The sequence below is a fragment of the Branchiostoma belcheri genome, unplaced genomic scaffold, assembly GCF_001625305.1.
Source record: "Branchiostoma belcheri isolate BF01 breed outbred unplaced genomic scaffold, Haploidv18h27 scaffold48, whole genome shotgun sequence".
In the NCBI taxonomy this organism is placed as follows: domain Eukaryota; kingdom Metazoa; phylum Chordata; class Leptocardii; order Amphioxiformes; family Branchiostomatidae; genus Branchiostoma; species Branchiostoma belcheri.
The window spans coordinates 1,504,133-1,522,126 of NW_017804109.1; the positions used below are offsets into that span (position 1 = coordinate 1,504,133).

The following is a 17,994-nucleotide window of genomic DNA, read 5'->3' on the forward strand; positions in this document are numbered from 1 at the left end:
AAAAATTTTTTGGCCTGGGGGGAGGGCCATGGAAAAAAATTTTGAGCCGGGGGGAGGGCCATCGAAAAAAAAAATCGGCCTGGGGGGGAGGGCCACCGAAAAACTTTTGTAAAATATGGCGTCGCGTAGTACCGAATTACAAGAAATACGCCGTAAATTCCCGAATATAGTACGCACTTTTTACATTTTTCAAAATCCCAGAAGTGTCTCGGGCCGTCGCCAAAGTCGCGGTGCGTACTTTATTTGAGTTTTCCGCCGATAAATCCGTGGACGACCCAGGAATAAAGCGGGACACCGGCACGGGGAGCTTGGAACATCGATCGTCCATAGCATGTTTAGATAAGAATATTGACGAGTGGAAATAAAGTTAAACTTCAATAAATGAACATATTTCCTCTGACTATCGTCGATATCGTCGAAGTTGCGGTAAAAGAAGAAGTCAAGTCACCCACGGTAAGAAAATGTAGGTCTCTGGCAATGACGCCCGGTGCTTTGTCATGCCGACGGGATCGTTCCCCAGCTAGCCGGCGTCGATCTCAGTGGAACCCCAGCAAAAATATAACCTCCCGTAAGTACACATACAATTGTAGGGTTTATGAGTGGTAATATTTGAAATGGTCCGCAAGCCGTGAACGTTCTTGATCGTCGTAACGTAACATGTGATAACATAACAGTTGTGCCTCGACTGATGGTCATCATTTCCAATACACTTCCGGCTTGAGTTCAACTCAGGAATCTTCAACAAAGATTATGCCCATGTCGTTTCAAAGGTTCAGAAATTGTTAACCATGTTTCACTTCGTATCACAAATATTTTTAAATCTTAATAAATGCCACAGGAAATTACTTTTTTGTAGCGGGCTACACCAGTCAGTACGACGTGACAATTCCATCTAGATGTACTCCTACTCGACTGTTCGGCAAGCTACAATGATAGGGGCGGAGTTAACTTAAAATGTAGCCTTTGATGAAATCTTACCGCCCGGCCGGTGGGTGGGGTGTTTGGCGCGCCGACAGGCAAAGTACATTATGTACACCTACAGCTGAAGAACACAGAGAGGGCCGTGGCATGCGCAGCGCTGAGGACAGCTTTCCAGAACATGGACCCCGAGAAGGAAGTCTTTCTTTCCTCTGAACAGACTGTACTTATAAGTTTTACGGAGTACAAATTAATAAACACACTGTTTATTCCTTTGATTTTGTGACAAAAACATCTATCACATAATGAGAGATTACTTGAAACGCAGTCAAACTTGTCACTTTCTCCTGTTCGGAATCGAAAGTCCCATTGATCCCAGTGTGTTAATTGGTTTCGGTGTCAAATTTTAAATTCGATAGCACCTCAACACCCAAATACTCCGCCCAGTTCTCCGCCTGTATGATTGTTTCTCTCCATGGGTCAATCGCGCGGGCACTATTAAAGAAGTGTTCGGCGCATTTCGTATTAAAAACATTAAAGCTACGTACCTGTGCATCAACATTCAAGTACCCCCCCCCCCTCGTTACCGATAAAATCAATATTGAAATATTGTCTTTTTTTCACGAATCTTTATTGACCATTGCTTGTTTGATCACCAAGACACCAACACTCCAAAGCTGGATCCAAATCTGTGCGTTTCGCCGCACTTGCCTTACCTTTCGATGCGGTGGTGACGTCTTGCAAGTCGGCTGCGGCCGGCGGTGAAAAACAAAAGAACTTGAAACGTTTCCCGCTACGTTACCATACCATCACGTAGTACACGGCATAAATCTAGTTTTTAACAATTTTAAATTTGTTTGGAACGACGAACTGTCATACTACATGTTCACTGTGGTACCGGCCGTGCGTAGAAGGGGTGCGTACTTAATTCGAGTTTTTCCATTTTACGTTTCAGACGGGAATATTTGTCTCCCACCAGCCCCAAATCGGGGGTGCGTACTTTAATCGGGATGCGTACTTCATTCGGGAATTTACGGAGGGAGAAAGAGACATGGACTGGAAAAATGGGGGGGAGGGCCACCGAAAAATTTTTTGGGGTGGGGGGAGGGCCATTGAAAAAAATTTTGAGCCGGGGGGAGGGCCATGGAAAAAAATTTTGAGCCGGGGGGAGGGCCATGGAAAAAATTTTTTACCGGACCATTTTGCACCAGCCCTCCCCCCCCGGTAAATATCGTACAGTCCCTAAGAAAGAAAATACAGTGGTATGTGAGACTATATCTACGTCTAGCATTATACTATATTCTACAACATGAGCTGACAACATACATAGTTTTATGATACTGGAAAAGAAAACACTAGAGTTAGAGACAATAATATTTGTAGAATCTGATCTATTTCTGATCAGTATTTGTGTCTTTTTTTTTGTTTGATAGCAGGACTCACTGTTAGTATTTACATGGTTTGTGTTGATCTCTTTGTGTTACCCAAATTGTCTGGTGTGCAGTATGTACATTCAAAACCACAATGATTGCATAACACACAAATAAGATGATGTTACCAAATACAAGCTAAGACTTCTCTGGCTTAATGTGCTTGTTATATGAATTATCGTCAACAAAAGATGTCCAAGATTGTGAGATATTTAAGTACAAACCTACCACTTATAGCTTGTTAGCTGCGCACATTTGTAACTTTTCAAAAACTTAAATGCGAGGATGTCGGATCAGCAAAGCATGGTCTTAAGGTCAAAAAGATTTATACAGACATTGTATGTATGTATGTCTATCCTACTTCGCATTCTTGTCTCATCTTTGAATAGACAGGAAGGGGATTTGCTTTAAGACCCCAGAAGACGACAACCGAACAGATCAAGGAGATACGCTCATGATAAGTAGCCTCCATAGCATGCCAAAAACTGGGGGTTTTGGGGGTCTTTGGGAGCTTTTATGTGCTATTTTCTGATTGCATATAGACATCGTAGCCGGCCTGGTTGAATTAACCCTTGTCCTGCTGTGCGCAACATATGTTGCGCGGCACATTCAGTACCATCTATATAACACCCTGCATAGGTACGATTTGGGGGTATTTCTCGTGCAACGGATTACACCGCTGCGAAACGCAACGAATGCGGAAGTAACTATGCCACTGCAGGGCAAAAAAATTTTGTTTTTTTTTATCTAATTAAGACATGAAAATATTGAAAAATATTGTGCCAGGAATGCCAGCAGGACAAGGGTTAAAACCCGTTTTTAGAACTGGGCTAATCAGAAAACAGCCGAAGACCACCAAACCCCCAGCTCTATAAGCCTGCTACGGAGGCTACTGGGCTAATCAGAAAACAGCCGAAGACCACCAAACCCCCAGTTCTATAAGCCTGCTACGGAGGCTACATTACAAGACTGTTCAATCACGATAACCATCGAAAGATGCTCAACTTGGGTCAAACGTCACGCTCGGCAGAAATGTCTGTCTGGACACCGGATTTGATCAAAGTCTCTTTCCTTTTCAGAAGTGCTGTCATACCAGTTATGGTGTTAGCAGAGATCTAGTGTTCTATACAGCTCCTTACATCCTCTCCCCTGTACCCAAATCCCTGTATGGGCTTTCTGGACCAATTAGGGGTGTTGGTGAGAACAGGGGGGATTGGGGGCTTTGGATTTGTGGATTTGCGGCTTTGCGTTGGAAGTCTCTTGTGGGACAGTGCGTGACCTGGGTTGGTCTACGTGGGTGAGGGGATTTCTGGGTCTGTTACCCACGTTTTCACCCTTACCTGTTCACTTTTGTTTCTGTAGTCTGGCTTGTCACTTTGCCGAGGTGACATGAACCAAAAGAAAAACTCTGATTCTTGTTTTTACCCATTTATCATTATGTAGTGTTACTTCCAAAGTAACAAAAGTAAAATGAAAACACTGCTTTCTGTTCCTGATGATTTTGATGAGCGAATACTCACCCCTACTTTTCTTCCTGTGTTTCTTGTATCCTTTATAGTTTGGAATCATGTGGTGTCACTGCCAAAGTGAAGAATGAAAACTAAGGAAAACACTGCTTGTAGTTCCTGATGATTTTGATTAACTTCCAAACGAATCATGCAGTGGCAAGGCAGTATATATTGGGCAGAGGAGTATCCATAATAGCCACCGAAGATCTGGTGGCCAATGGATACTGTCTGGCCAATTTGATACTGTCTTTTTGCCACGGAGAGGTCTGCTTGGAGATTAGATTTTTATGAGCCAATTGTCACCCCTTTATTTGTCATCCCTGCAGTTTCGGTATGGTGCATGATGGAGAGGGGAACGTGTGCAGCAAGCGTGACGGGAACATCATGTCCCCAACTCTGCAGGGGGTCAACGGCATGTTCTCCTGGTCTTCCTGCAGCAGGGACTACCTACGCAAGTTCCTAGTGTGAGTACACACTTAGAGAAAACTCAGAGACACTTAGAAAACCTCTAACTTAAAGACGGACTACATGTGCAAGTTCCTTGTATGAGTAGACACTTAAAGAAACTCATAGACACTGAAAGAATATCAGAAGCACTTAAGAACCTCGGGGACAGAGACCATCTATGCAAGTTTGTTGTTTGTGTATAAAAGAGCCTATAAGTTGCAACTGCAAGGATTGTTGACTTAGAATCTGAAAGTACTAGGTTTGAACCTCTGGCAGAAGTATTAGAGCCTGAAAATTAGATGTCTAAAAAACTTTTTCTCTTTGATGTAGTACCTCGTTCTTTGAGAAAGGGCATCAATGTGCTGCTGAAAGATCAACATTTTTAAGGCAAGACTGGCCTTGGTACTGATTATCTATCCAGAAGACAGATTACATGCCAGCTCTCTGTGGCAGCTAACCCTGCTTGCATTATTTATTCCCATCCGTCCCCAGAACTGCCCAGTCCACCTGTCTGGACGACCCTCCCAAGGCCGTTGCTGAGTTCAAGTTTCCGGAGAAGCTGCCCGGAGAGTTGTACAACGCTGACCTGCAGTGCAAGTGGCAGTTTGGGAACAGTGCGCAGCTCTGTATGTTTGACTTTGGGAAGGTGAGATTTCGTAGATTGAAAGTTTATGTTTAACTGCACTGGATAGGTATAAAAGTCAGAACTTCATTAACTTGTGTTATTTAGTACACTTGAAACAGCCACACAGGCAAAACCTTTTGGTTAGTCCAATTATTGTGTTGGAAATCCAGTCAAATTTTGCTTCAGAACCTGAGATTTCACACCCAATGTTGCCACTTTTCTTTGTTTCACACAACTACTTTTCAGTAATCAGCCTTCTCAAAAAAATTTAGAGTAGGTGGCTGATAAGAAAAAGTAGCAGGCGAGCCACGAAGTGGCTCGAAGCGAGCCGCGCAGCGGCTCGCGGGGGGAGGGTACGGGAGGGGGGTGGCCCCCCTCCCGTTGGGGTGGTCCGGGGGGCCTCCCCCGGAGGAAATCGTAAAAATTAGACCCCTAAACATCGTTTTTGGTACATTCTGAGCAGCTTTTATGGCAATCTTGTGGCTCCAAAATTTACTGTTCGTGCACAAATAATTCCGGAAAAAGGCTGTATTAAAATTGTTTGCCGCTCCGATCGTATTACGCGCGGTCCTTGCGCCCGGCCACAAAATGCAGAAAAATAAAGAAAGCATATTTAAATGTCAATTTGATCGAAAAAATAATCATTGGGATGTGAAAAAATGTCACAGTTTCGCTTTTTGGAAGTTTTGTTTCTGTTTTGACGGTTTAATTCTAGCGGGGTGCGATCCATAAATGCCCTATGGAAATTCACCCCGCGTCCCGGTACACTGACTTCCGGGTTCCTTGAACAAGAAAATTACGAGAAAATGGCCAAAAATCGGCGTAGAGAAATATACATCTTCCCGAAAATTCTTTTAATTATGTATTTCTTTAATAGGATGTTGCTTAGTAGTCGTAGAAAAAACGTAGAAAGCAGCGTAAATTTGTCTCTTCTTCACCGGCGAGAGCCTGCCGGCGAAGAAAAATCTTCCCGCGCTGCCGGCTGCTGGCCACATCGCTTATCCAATCAGAACGCAGGTCATGTGAGGTGAACCAATCCGAGCGTCGATCGCACGCTGCTACTTAATATTCATGACAAGATGGCGCCTGAAACTTAGTGAAAGCTCCTGTTTTTGTACAGCGATGCGGAGTGTGCGTGTTTTTATTCCGGGGTTTTGACGCTGATTTTTGGCTAGCCGTGATTAAGCTACAAATGCCACACTAGTGGAGACAACAGATGAGTGATCATTTTACGATCGACAAGAACTTTTGATGAATGAAACAGCTGTGAAATCTCGCTAAATTTGGCGATTTGTTTTTGAAAATTTGTCTCTGTGTATGAAAGATATGAACACGCTTCTATTCATGTCTTGATATTTTTTGACGTGATTTGTACTAGTTATTTGTAGCAGGAATGTTACTAGTGCCGGGAGAAGTTGGGAAGGTAGCGGCTTGATAAATTTTCGTGAGCAACGAGTTTACGAAGCAAGTTCCGCCTAGCTCGAGCGATACAACTCGAGCCCCGAACCAAGACCTCCCCCCGTAAACGTTTCGGCCGCTCTGGCCGGCCGCGGGCCGCTCGTAGAAACAAACGCTGACTCGTGCACTAGAAATCTGCACAGGAGGCTAAGAAAGAAGCAGTTTTCAGATCCAGAAAGCTAGCAGAAATTTGTCTGAAGTTCGTCAGAAGAAATGAGCCGGTGAAGTTTGTGAGAAAATGTAACGGAGCTTACTTGTTTTTCTGAAAATTTAGACGAAAGTAGCCGGCGCAAAAATTTGAAAATTTTGACGAAAGTAGCCGGCGCAATAATTTGAGTAGGCGGCGATTTTCGCCGGTAGCCGGCTTGTTTTGAGAAGGCTGGTAATACATGGACATGATTCTGCCCATTACTCGTGGTGTACTTTGTTATGTCTAACAGTTGTCTGCTCTGTGTGTGTGTGCTCTGTGTTATGTGTTTAGTGTGACGGACAGCAAATTTGCCATGAGCACTTCGATCACATTAAGGTAGGACCTAGACAGTGTGCTTGTACATGTGTGCTTTTTACATGTACAGGTATATTTGCCTGGGCGATCTGGCAAGAAGGATACGTTTTCACCTCCTTTTGTGGTCTCTTTCTTGCTTTGCTTACTGCAATTTTGGCAGTGGACCTGCATGACTTTCCCCTTGCAAGTCTGCCTTGCCATCCAGATTTTTTGCAGTACCCTTGCAGCTTCTTTTTGAATTGCAGACTGAAAGCATGGCAGTCCTATAGGGGATACTAAGGATGCTATGTTACATTGGTATAGGGTTTACACTATGCAAGTGCTCTCTATCTATTGTGGTGACGTCTAAGTTGCACACATGTTTCTTTTTTTTCCTTTGCAATCTTCTCTTCTAGAGAATCTGAAGGATGATTTTTTTTAAATCACCCCAGTTGTCCAATGCAGTGGCCTTTAGTTGCATCTACTGTACTTTCATCTCTTGTCTTCGGTGGCATTTTTCTAGAGGGTCTGAAAGATGATTTTATTCTGTTACCCCAGTTTTTCATTTTTTTAATTTTTTTTGCGCAGTGCTGCCTAGTGGGTTGTTCCTTTAGTTGCATCTTACCGTCTTTCTTCTAGTTTTTTTGCTAGTGCTGTCCAGTGCGGTGCTGCTTTAGTTACACCTGCTGTACTTGCGTTTCTTGTCTTTGGTGGCATTTCTACCTTCTGTATGATAACCGTGTTGATCACCCCAGTCCCTTTCGGTACAGGACATCTGTAAGGGACTGTGGTGCCACCGCGGAGGGCGGCGCTGTGAGACCAAGTTTCTACCCGCTGCTGAGGGCACGTCCTGCGGGCCCAACAAGGTGGGGATTTTTTTTTTTTTTACTTCAACCTCAAAACAAGGATCAAGGAACCACTTACATGTCTGGGGTTACATTAAGGAACTGTAGACTGAGACAGATTTGGTCACCTTTGTCAAACATCATGCTGCCCCAACGGCTGACTAAGCTACGGGAGGGAGTCAGTCAGTCAGAGAACCAACAAATCAAATTTGAGTGGCCTAGGGATATCATTACCTAGACATGAAGCACAGAGGGCTAGGCCCTCCCACAACAGAAAAGAAACTCGCTAAGGGAGCTCACGGGAAGAAAGACAGAAGACACGGTTGAAGGAGATGAAAAGAGAAGAAGGAGAAGACTAAAACAGTAAATGCAACTGCATGACGTTTTTGTACAACTGCAAAATGATGCAGAAAACAGTGGATGATGATGATGATTCTGTTTAATCGAAAAACCACAAATCAAATGGCCTAATTTTTTGTCTCTTCCCCACAGTGGTGCCGTATGGGTCAGTGCGTGGACTACGGGAAGGACGGCCCGCCTGCGGTGGACGGCGGCTGGTCGGTGTTCTCGGAGTGGGCGCCCTGCTCGAGAACATGCGGAGGCGGCATCACGTACAAGGAGCGAGACTGCAATAACCCCAGGTACGTCTGCTTGCTTGTTTGTTTGTTTATCCTGTAAGTGGGATCGGTGTTCTCGGAGTAGGCTCCCTGCTCCCGCACCCCAGGTATGCTTTGTTTGTTTGTTTGTTTCCAGCACTTGTGACCCTGCCCTGCCACCCCCACAAGACAACATTAGCTCCTGTATTCAAACAACAGGAGCTAACTAACACATTTGGATCAACCTTGTATTAGCTTTGTCTTGTTGTTTTCTTCTCATGGACTGTCTAAAACAAGTCACACCTCATGTACATATCAATTCATAGTTTTTGGATAGATACCTGCTACTGGAAATGTGTCAGTAGTGGGTCAAAGGTACCCAGAAGTTTGTATGGTTCTTGTTACAGTTTATGAAGGTTGATGGTCTCTTGTTTCTTTCAGGTTGTCTCTCTTTGTCACGTCAAGACAAGTGAAATGTTGGTAGGGCTTCTAAGAGTATCTGCTCTTTTTGCATGTTTTAAAAATAAGTTGCATTTTTTTTCATTGCAGACCTCAGTATGGTGGCACTTACTGTGTTGGGGAGAGCAAAATCTACCGAATGTGCAATATTCAGGTGAGAACACTGCACTTACACAATATACACTTCATTCAAGGTTAGGAACAAGAACCTTGTACCTACAGCAGTTATCTCATTTTGAAGGCTTATAATGCAGCTATAATCTTACCCAAAAGTGCTTACCAAAACTCGTTAGTTTATGCTTTTCCGATGGTTTGTCATTTGACTGTTGGAGCAGATGTAAAGTAACTAGGATGGTACCCAGGCTATCATTTGTCGACATCCAGACTTAAATATGTAGTACCCAACAAGAGGTAGTTCACTGTGTGTGGCTCACTTCAGTTGCCCTTGTGTCCATTTATTCAGAACTAATCCCTTAACGGTACTCAATTGTCTGGGAAAGTTTACAGGATTACTTAAAGTTCAGAAATTTTAAGATGTTAATTTCCCGATGATGAGTTGCTTAATGAGTCACTTAATTTGTAAAATCAAGAATAGAACGTACTTGGTAAAATGGACAATGGTGTAGACTTCTTCTCAAATTTCTAGATCATGCACCGAATGTAAAATTAGCCTAAAATATTTGAGGAAGTGAACTCAAATAGAAGTTTTGTGGTCCTAAAATAAGGCCTGAATGTCTCATGATTAACGAAAATTGCTGATTGGTTGATTGGTTGATTCTAGTTGTTATGAAATCCAAGTAACATTTCAACAAAGCAGTGTTAACCTTTTTTTGGCATTGAAACAAAATTAATACATCTGGACACCCTTAATTGTGACTAAAAATAAACGAAAAATGCTTGTTTTGAAAAAACATGTCAACCTATGTATTTGACATACAGACATAGACAAAACATACGGCCACTAATGATCAAATCTGCATGATTTTAATGAAGTCAGAAACAGGCTAAACATGCAGACAAAGTTATTTATACATCCGGCAATACTACCAAACAATTTTTGAACCTCCACAATCTCCAAAAACACTCCGAGTCCCGTCCTTTAAGTCTGTATATTGTCTTTGGATTTCCCTGGCTGTCTGAATCATCTTTTTTTTTCTGTTAGCTTCAAAACAGCTAGCTTATACAGGGCTCCAAAGTTATCTTTGGGTATAGGAGGAATGCTGCATATGCTTCCAGTATTTCCAGCCCTGCTACTAGTATGTGTCCATCAATTCTACCAAACAGATTTTGAGCCCCTCCAGTTGCTAGTATAATCCTGACCTTGTGATCAGCATCAAACCGGTTTCCCTAAACGTGTGGGGCAAAAACTGCCACCAATTACGTCCAATTAGTCTGTGGTTTAACAACACCACTGCTGCTTGGGAAAATAAAGAGACGTTTCGATAAGGCTCAGCTATCAACACAAGCCCAAGTGGAAACCAACCACCAAATCTTGATTACCTGTATCGTAGGTTTATATCAAGCGACAAAAAATAAATGGTAGCTCTGTGTTTAGCTGAATGTTATTCTATATGAATGAAATGGATTCAGAAAATTTACAGTTTATGGAATCTTGACTTGAGGGCCCATTGAGGCTTAAGAATTCTTTTATCACTTCTTTGGGTCAAAGTTTGATCAAAACACTTAGCTAGTCCTCACGAGCGGCTGTCTGGTCTGACCTGGCCATAATTGGCTGAGTTGTTAAGTCCATTTGAACCATTTAATCAGCCTGGAGTTTGCTCAGAACTTACTCAGGTTTAACAGATATCCTTTTCGTCTTAGCTCCCGGGAAAGAAAAAAATTCCCACCCATAGTGATTTTCCAAAAGCGCTTTCTTGTCAGAGAAACGTAAGGTAAAAGAAGGGGTCATTGGTAAGTTGATGAAGGTTAGACATCCAGGTAATAAGATACGTCAAAAAGCAGTTACTCAAGCAACTGATTATGATTTTGACATTTCAGCTAGTATCCACTGCCTTTTGTCAGTGACACCGGAGAGTTGTCAGAAAGGCAGGTTTATAAGTACAAACTATTGATTGGTACGCAAATAAGCGAAGACAATCTTTTATTTATTTTTTATTTTTTTGGAAAGTCCAAAAGGAAACAAAAGTTAGACAAGTCAAGACAAGGATGATGCAGAATAGTCAAGTAGCTCCTGTTGTTTCAGAACATAACAGAAACTCATTGTTTCCACAAAAAACCGCAGACCAAGCCTGGAGTAGTTCCAAGTTAAACCTCCGCAAATACGAGGAAATTCGCCCAGTCGACCCGTCAGCCAGTTATCGGCTTATCTTGTCTCCCAGTAGCCCAGACATGATCCGTATCCAAACAGTGTCAATCTGCCCTGCTGTTAATGGTTGTGAAGGGACTAAGTGTAATCCTGTCATGGTTTCCTTTGTATACTGTGTACTGAAATATAACATCAAGTTTGCCCAGTTTGGATGTAAAAGAGTATTTGACACAATTATGTGTTACAGTGTATTAACAAAATTCCACCCTCCCCACTCATCATAGAGGACCTTCATGGGGTGTGTGTGTGATTAGGAATAATGCAAAATTTTCGCCGCCGATTACAAATTGCGTTAAATTCTCAGAGCTGATTATGACTTTACGCTTTGCGGTTAATGTACGAATTGCCTTGATTTTTTTGGGAGGCTGCCTACGGATTACGAAGACTAAAAAGGCCTGATTTATATTATATGTAACGCCTTACGAAAAAGGGCATGCAGGCCCTCATCATACATGTAGCAGTAGCACTCTAAGTCCAACTAAAAAAAAAGATTAAATTAAATCAATTACTACAAATGTATATAATATATAATACAGTAGATAACTGTAGAATGATGTTTTTTGAATGGAATGAGGTGTTTTTTTTTTCTTTTTAGTCAGTAATTCATTGTGAACTTTAAGTTCTTGCTGCTAGCAATGTTTAGAAAAGCAACCATGGTGGCAAAATTTGATACGGAACCCTAGACGCCACTTGTCAAGCATGTCATAATTTCAGCCCATGCAATTTCTGAGGAGGTTTACTAAACAGTGATTTCTGTTGACACAACACGTTAAAAGTATTTTGAAATCGGTTTCGCACTTATTTTTCTTTATTGAAAATTTGCTGTAGTGTGACATTGTAGTGGGTGGCCAGACAGAATAAGCCAACGAACTTCACCCCCACTCATATACCGTAAAGTGGCTTACATTAGCAGAGCCAAATTCTGTAGCCTCCATAGCATGCCAAAAACTGGGGGTTTGGGGGGTCTTCAGGGTCTTTGGGAGCTTTTATATGCTATTTTCTGATTGCATATAGACAACATAGCCGGCCTGGTTGAATTACCCCCGTTTTTTTGGACTGGGCTAATCAGAAAACAGCCGAAGACCACCAAACCCCCAGTTCTATAAGCCTGCGACAGAGGTTACAAATTTTGGTGATTTTTGTGTAATCAATAAATTTACTGAACTTCATTTTTAGTGAAACACTTTTTTTTCACACTGGTTGACGTGTGTCTACAACATTTTTGATTAATTGGTTGAAAACTTAACCCAAATATATGATTCCAAATTTTCCAATCATACAGTAACTTGGGCAATCTTCAAGTTGGAGAGGGACAAAGACTTGGTGTGTTGCACTTTCTAAACACAAGTTTGATTTCTTGACGTTGTCGTCATTTTTCCGCTGCCTTACCTGTGTGCTCTCTAGGGGGCCTCCTTTGAAGTCTGGCCCACCTGTGTTACCTGTAAGGTGTTCCATTGTCAGAGCTCACCTGGACGGAAGAAGGGAGAAATGATTCACTCATTAAACTTTATCTGTCTGGTGACCTTTCTTCTTCCGTCATTTCCGAAACCCCATATTTCAATGAATCCACTTGACAGAACAAATCAAGTGAATGACCGTAAAAATGTCCTACATACCAGAACTGTATCTTGACAATGTATGATATCAAGTTAGCTGACTTGTAAAGTTTAATGACTTACGTTATAGCATTAATAATCAACAAATAGATCTATATTTCATGTTGAAATAGAGCATACATGTCATAGACGAGTCAAGAAGGCAACAAATCTTCAACAAGGGAACTGTGTATACCCAGAGAAACTTATGATTTTGTATGATATGGGTATCAAGTTAGCTAACCAGTAAACCTATTGTATGTAATTAGCAATCAAATCTATAGTTTCATGTTACGATGAGTTTGAGTTTTACGATAGAGCATAAATGTCATACAAGAGTCACGAAGGGATTACAAGTCTTCATCCGAAGCCATTTAGGAAAGGGAGAGAGATTCTGAAAAGTCTACCAAGCTTGTTCTTAAACCCCTGCTGTTTACAGTCGTCTAAGAAATACTTCAGCCTAATGTAAACACGGCGCGGGGGTGAGACAGCCAGTTGGAAGCTGACAACGGATTTGCGAGCGTGAAGACGGACAAGGCCGGCCTTTCTGAAAGTGCAATTGTCCGTATGAGCAGATCATGTGCTCACCTCCCCAGCTTCGAATTCACCCCCCTGTCCTACATCAGGGCTCGAAATTTGGTCTTGGTAGTGTGTGCACTGGTGTATCTAACCTAGAAAGTTAGGTGCAAGGAAAAAATTTGGGGTGCACAACATAGAATCAAGTTAAATATCAGCAAGCCTAATCAAAAATTTACTCAAGTTAGTGGTGTCTCTTTTCAGAGCTTGAGTCTGAAACTCTATATCTAACTTAAATATTCTTTTAAAGTACTATAACAATTTCTTCTAACACTTTCATTGTCAAGAACATGCCAGTGTATGTGTATTATGTATACTACATGCGTAACCCTACACAAATATCTACTAGGTACATCCACAGTCAAAAATTAGGTGCATATCTCCAAATTTTGAGTGCACAAAAGTGCAAAATTTGCAGCCAGTATTTCCAGCCCTGGATAGCCCACCTGGCCGCGGCAGACAGACAGACAGACAGACCTGTCTGCAGTCCGTCCCTGGAACAGATCTTAGCGACACATCTCCAGCATGTTCTGACAGCTCCCGTGTTTGGAGACGCACACGAGAAGTTTAGCAACAAAGCGTCGCTGTTTTAGGCTCGTACCAAGATCAAAGCCCGTCAGCGCGCGACGCCGATTCTAAAGTAATATGTGTCGTCGGACTGATATTGAAACAAAAGCCGAGCTTGCTTGTTTAAAAACGACACCTTCCATCTGTTCTTATGATAAGCCTACAATGCAGGGTTTTGGAAAACTGGCCCTATAAATATAAACTTTGTGTCTACAAGCTACAGCAAAACTTACTTTTTAAAATTTTTTTAACGGCTCTTGATCGCAAATGTGCTGATGTTGACACATTGGTGCACCAAATCCGTAGGGTGTTTTTGGCACCCAGTTAGACATTTAGCCTAAGAGGCTCGGTGGGCGTCACTCCACCGTACATGGTAGGGAAGTTGTGAAAACTTGAAAATGACCTCTTATAATGTGATCACTAGTACTAGTAGTTTAATCTGGTTGGTTTATTGATTTGCAAGTAGGATAAATTGAAAAGCCATTGATTACCTGGTAAATGGCCTCTCAGAATTTTCTGTAGTCGAGAGAGTTTGCACAATACAAGACTTAGTGTTGTATATTGTCGTATGGCATACATGTATACATTGTACTTTGTTTTGGCATAGCAAATGTACATGAAAGCAATATATACAATATACACAAAAATAAAACGTGTATTAGGAAATAAATAATGACTTCCTCCTTTTGCCCCCCCCTCCCCCCCCCACACACCCAGGATTGTCCGTCGGACACGCGAGACTTCCGTTCTCAGCAGTGTGCAGAGTTCAACAGCAAGCCGTTCCGGGGATGGTACTACAAGTGGAAACCCTACACCAGGGTGGAAGGTGGGTAGTGTGGGGAACTGGGAATGGACAACATTTTATAGTAACTGTTACACTCAAATGTTCCGGCAACCTAATGTTATTGTACAACTCAACCCATATTCTGACCACCCTAACCTAATGTTGTCCGAGATTAGAGGTGTTGGAATATAGGGTTCTCCCTAGTGCTATTAAGAAGCTCCTATCTCTTTCAAGTACAATCTACACTGGACCTTTCCAAAGAACTGTAACTCTTTCTAGTAGAAGTCAAGTTCGTTGAGTGAGAAAGTCCAGGTTCTCAAACTTTTTTTTTTCAGAATAAAAAACAGGACCAATAAAAGAATTCATAAGATTTTAGAATACACTTCTAGGTGTTGTTGCTTTGCATTTTTTTTACTTAAATTTATCTCTTCTCAAGCTTGTTCGTCTCAGACACTTGTCCAGGCCAAGCCCAAGGTCATTACAAGGTCACGGGGGTTCCTTCCAGGCACGCAGGTCGGCACGACCTTCTTACCTGAAGGTCTTCACAGCTGGATTGTCTTAGACGTCTGACTGTCGTGTCTTTAAGATTTTGGCTGGAAGGAATTTCTATGACAAGTTCATGTCTTGTTGAGGCGAGGATGTGTAATGGAGATTAACGATGTCAGTCCCGGAGTTACTGACTCAGGGTTTTTTCTGACAGCCGGTCTGGTTCCGTTTGTGAGGCACAGATCTGTATCTTTGTCTGTATAGCCGGTATAACTGCCCTTTAGCGTAACACTGTCTCAAAGTTGTAGGGAGTTTAATATATGTTCCGGTATCTGCCTACTTCTTTAGTTGGTTTTTGCTTGGTTTATAATTAGTTCTACCCCCATGTGTTCAGTTTCTGTACATTTGATACCACTTTGCTGGTGACACAATGTTTTGTGTCCCGGAAGTTAGAAAACTTGCCTCCTCCTTTTGTCTGCATTTATTTAGTGTTTATGAAACCACAGCCTGGATTTAAACACAGGGTAAGTGGACGTGTTGAAGGCTTCTGTCTAGTCAGACGTCACATGACCTAGCAGGTTCTAAAGGCAGGGCATCATGGGAGTGTCCTTGGAATGACCCCTATTGATGACAGACCTTAAGATGTTCCTTAAGACTCCCTCCAGGCTTCAAGACTGGAGATGATTGTCTTGAGGAAATTCCTTCCTCCTTGATGGCCACTTAATGGTGAACAGGTGGTTTCTTAGCAGATTCACCTGGTGAAAAATTATCACTACCATCAGTTCTCTTCCCTCTAGTCTGTTTCGGGTTAAGGTCACATGTGTACCGATCCATTTTGAAGAAAGAAAGCAGATGACAAGCAAGTAAGAACAGTATAGGCATCGTAAGACATCATTAGAAGAAAATAATTCAAACAGTTTGGTTAAGGTCACATGTGCGCCAATTCATTTTCTTTTTTGGTCCTTAAAGGAATTTTGAGGAGAGAAACCAGATGACAAGAACAGTGTCAGCATCATTATACGAAATAATTCGGACAACTTGAGGTAGATAAAGTCCCTAAAGAGTCAGACATTGCAGACCGCATCAATTATCATTCACTCTTTATTTGAGTGAAAGTCACTTCCAGTTATTTGAGTTATGTACTATTTTCAACAGATTTAAAAACCTGCATCAATGTAAGTGTTTGACTTTAGGGGAGAGCTCAAACTGTCTGTATATCCTTTGAATAACACACAAGTGGTATTAGGCTTTAGCTTTTTCTGACAAATCCAGAAGCCATGTATTTGAATTAGTTTACCTGGTAAACTTTGAAGAAGGAGCCTGGACATAGATTTACACAGTCATTTAAAATGTTGAGAACTCAGAGCGGTAGTATGTATCAAAAACACCTCCTGCCATTCTCGCCATGACAGGTCCTGCCCCTGTTAAACTCTTACATGTTTCTTTAAATTGGGGTCCGGACACCTGCTGGCCTTGGTAAAAATTCACAGCGTGAAAAAACTTGTTTCCAATCACGGCCTGTCATTGGTCAGCCCCGTTACCACGGTTCCCATGACCTTGCGAGTAGAGGTCGCCCGGGTTTGAGGTCACAGGTCGGGAGGAACAGATTGGAGCAAGGAGTGGTTAAGGGTTGGTCATAAATCTCACCTTGGTCAAGACCATGTGGTTTGTGTTGTCGGCTGGCTATTGGGTTTTATTACGTGCCTGTGGCTAGGGAAACAAGCTGGGCAATAAGTAAACTCAAGATTCAAGGGCTGGTCACTCTAAATTTGGGAAGACGCAAACATTTGGAAAGAAGTAATAAACTCTAAGTTGTAAACTCAAATAACTCTAAGTTGTGTTTTCAGCTGACTACTAGTATTAGCTTTTATTATGTGCCTGTGGCTAGGGAAACAAACTGTGCAGTGAATATGGACAAGAGTCAAGATTTGGGAGCTGGTTACTCTAAATTTGGGAAGGCGCAAACATTTTGAAAGAAGGAATAAACACGAAACTTTATGTCGTAGAACTCACCTGGTCAAGGCCATGTGGTTTGTGTTTTCGGCTGGCTGTTAACTTTTATTAAGTGCCTGTGGCTTAGGGAAACAAGCTCAGCAGTAAATATGGACAACACTCAAGATTCAGGGGCTGGTCACTTTAAATTTGGGAAGACGCAAACATTTTGAAAGAAGGAATAAACTCTAATTTGTAAACTCACCTGCACATGGCATCTGTTTTTGTTTGGTGCTTAGCTTTTATTATGTGCCTGTGGCTAGGGAAACAAGCTGTAAAATAGAATGATATACTCAAGATTTAGGTACTGGTCGTTCTAAATTTGGTACCGGAGAAAAAGTCAATCTCATTAAGAATTTGTTTGTTGCATAATGAAGGTATGTCCTGTTGACGAAGGACCTAATTAGTGTGCTTCGTTATGAGGACTTAATTTCCCTGATGACAGTCAACTTTGTCAAACAAAATTCGGTCCACTGCATTTTGTTGTCTTCTTTGTTACTTGGCGTGTTATCATATTTGTATTCTAAATTAATCATTCAATTTGCTAGCATCATTACCAGGTACCTTACACTTGTGTAGTGCCAAAGCTTTTTGATGCTGGTTAGCTAGTTACGATGGTTAATAGGTTATCTGATTCATTGGTTAACCAATGGTTTATGTGTTGGTTGTTTACAGAATCTGACCAGTACAAGCTGTACTGCATTTTTGATAGGTTAATCGATGGTTAATAGATTAATATCTGGTTGATAGGTTAACCGATGGTTTATGTGTTGGTTATTTACAGAGTCTGACCAGTGCAAGCTGTACTGCATCGCAGAAGACTTCGACTTCTTCTTGTAACATCTGATTATTAGTTAGAATAATGGTTAATATGTTTAATACTTTATTGATCGTTTAC

The 17,994-nt window shown here is 41.9% G+C and overlaps 2 protein-coding genes across 2 annotated transcripts in view; both read left to right on the forward strand.

Moving 5' to 3' along the window:
- Positions 1 to 8,082, forward strand: part of LOC109479323 (A disintegrin and metalloproteinase with thrombospondin motifs 16-like) — a 22,595-nt gene extending 14,513 nt beyond the window's left edge. Inside the window, exons 4-7 of the mRNA XM_019781278.1 lie at positions 4,183 to 4,320; positions 4,796 to 4,949; positions 7,626 to 7,736; positions 7,990 to 8,082. Coding sequence (XP_019636837.1) covers positions 4,183 to 4,320; positions 4,796 to 4,949; positions 7,626 to 7,736; positions 7,990 to 8,082 — 496 coding nt within the window. The remainder of the gene's footprint in view (positions 1 to 4,182; positions 4,321 to 4,795; positions 4,950 to 7,625; positions 7,737 to 7,989) is intronic.
- A 123-nt stretch (positions 8,083 to 8,205) lies between these two features.
- On the forward strand, positions 8,206 to 17,936 carry LOC109479324 (A disintegrin and metalloproteinase with thrombospondin motifs 18-like). Its single transcript, XM_019781279.1, has 4 exons — positions 8,206 to 8,356; positions 8,861 to 8,924; positions 14,552 to 14,660; positions 17,881 to 17,936. Exons 1-4 carry the CDS (start codon positions 8,217 to 8,219, stop codon positions 17,934 to 17,936), a joined length of 369 nt encoding a protein of 122 aa, XP_019636838.1. The 5' UTR covers positions 8,206 to 8,216.
- The last annotated feature ends 58 nt before the right edge of the window (positions 17,937 to 17,994 follow it).

Coding starts and splice junctions, on each gene's coding strand:
- LOC109479324 (XM_019781279.1), top strand. CDS start 8,217: ATGGGTCAGTGCGTGGACTACGGGAAGGACGGCCCGCCTGCGGTGGAC. Junction 8,357..8,860: donor CGAGACTGCAATAACCCCAG/GTACGTCTGCTT, acceptor TTTTCATTGCAG/ACCTCAGTATGGTGGCACTT. Junction 8,925..14,551: donor ACCGAATGTGCAATATTCAG/GTGAGAACACTG, acceptor CCACACACCCAG/GATTGTCCGTCGGACACGCG.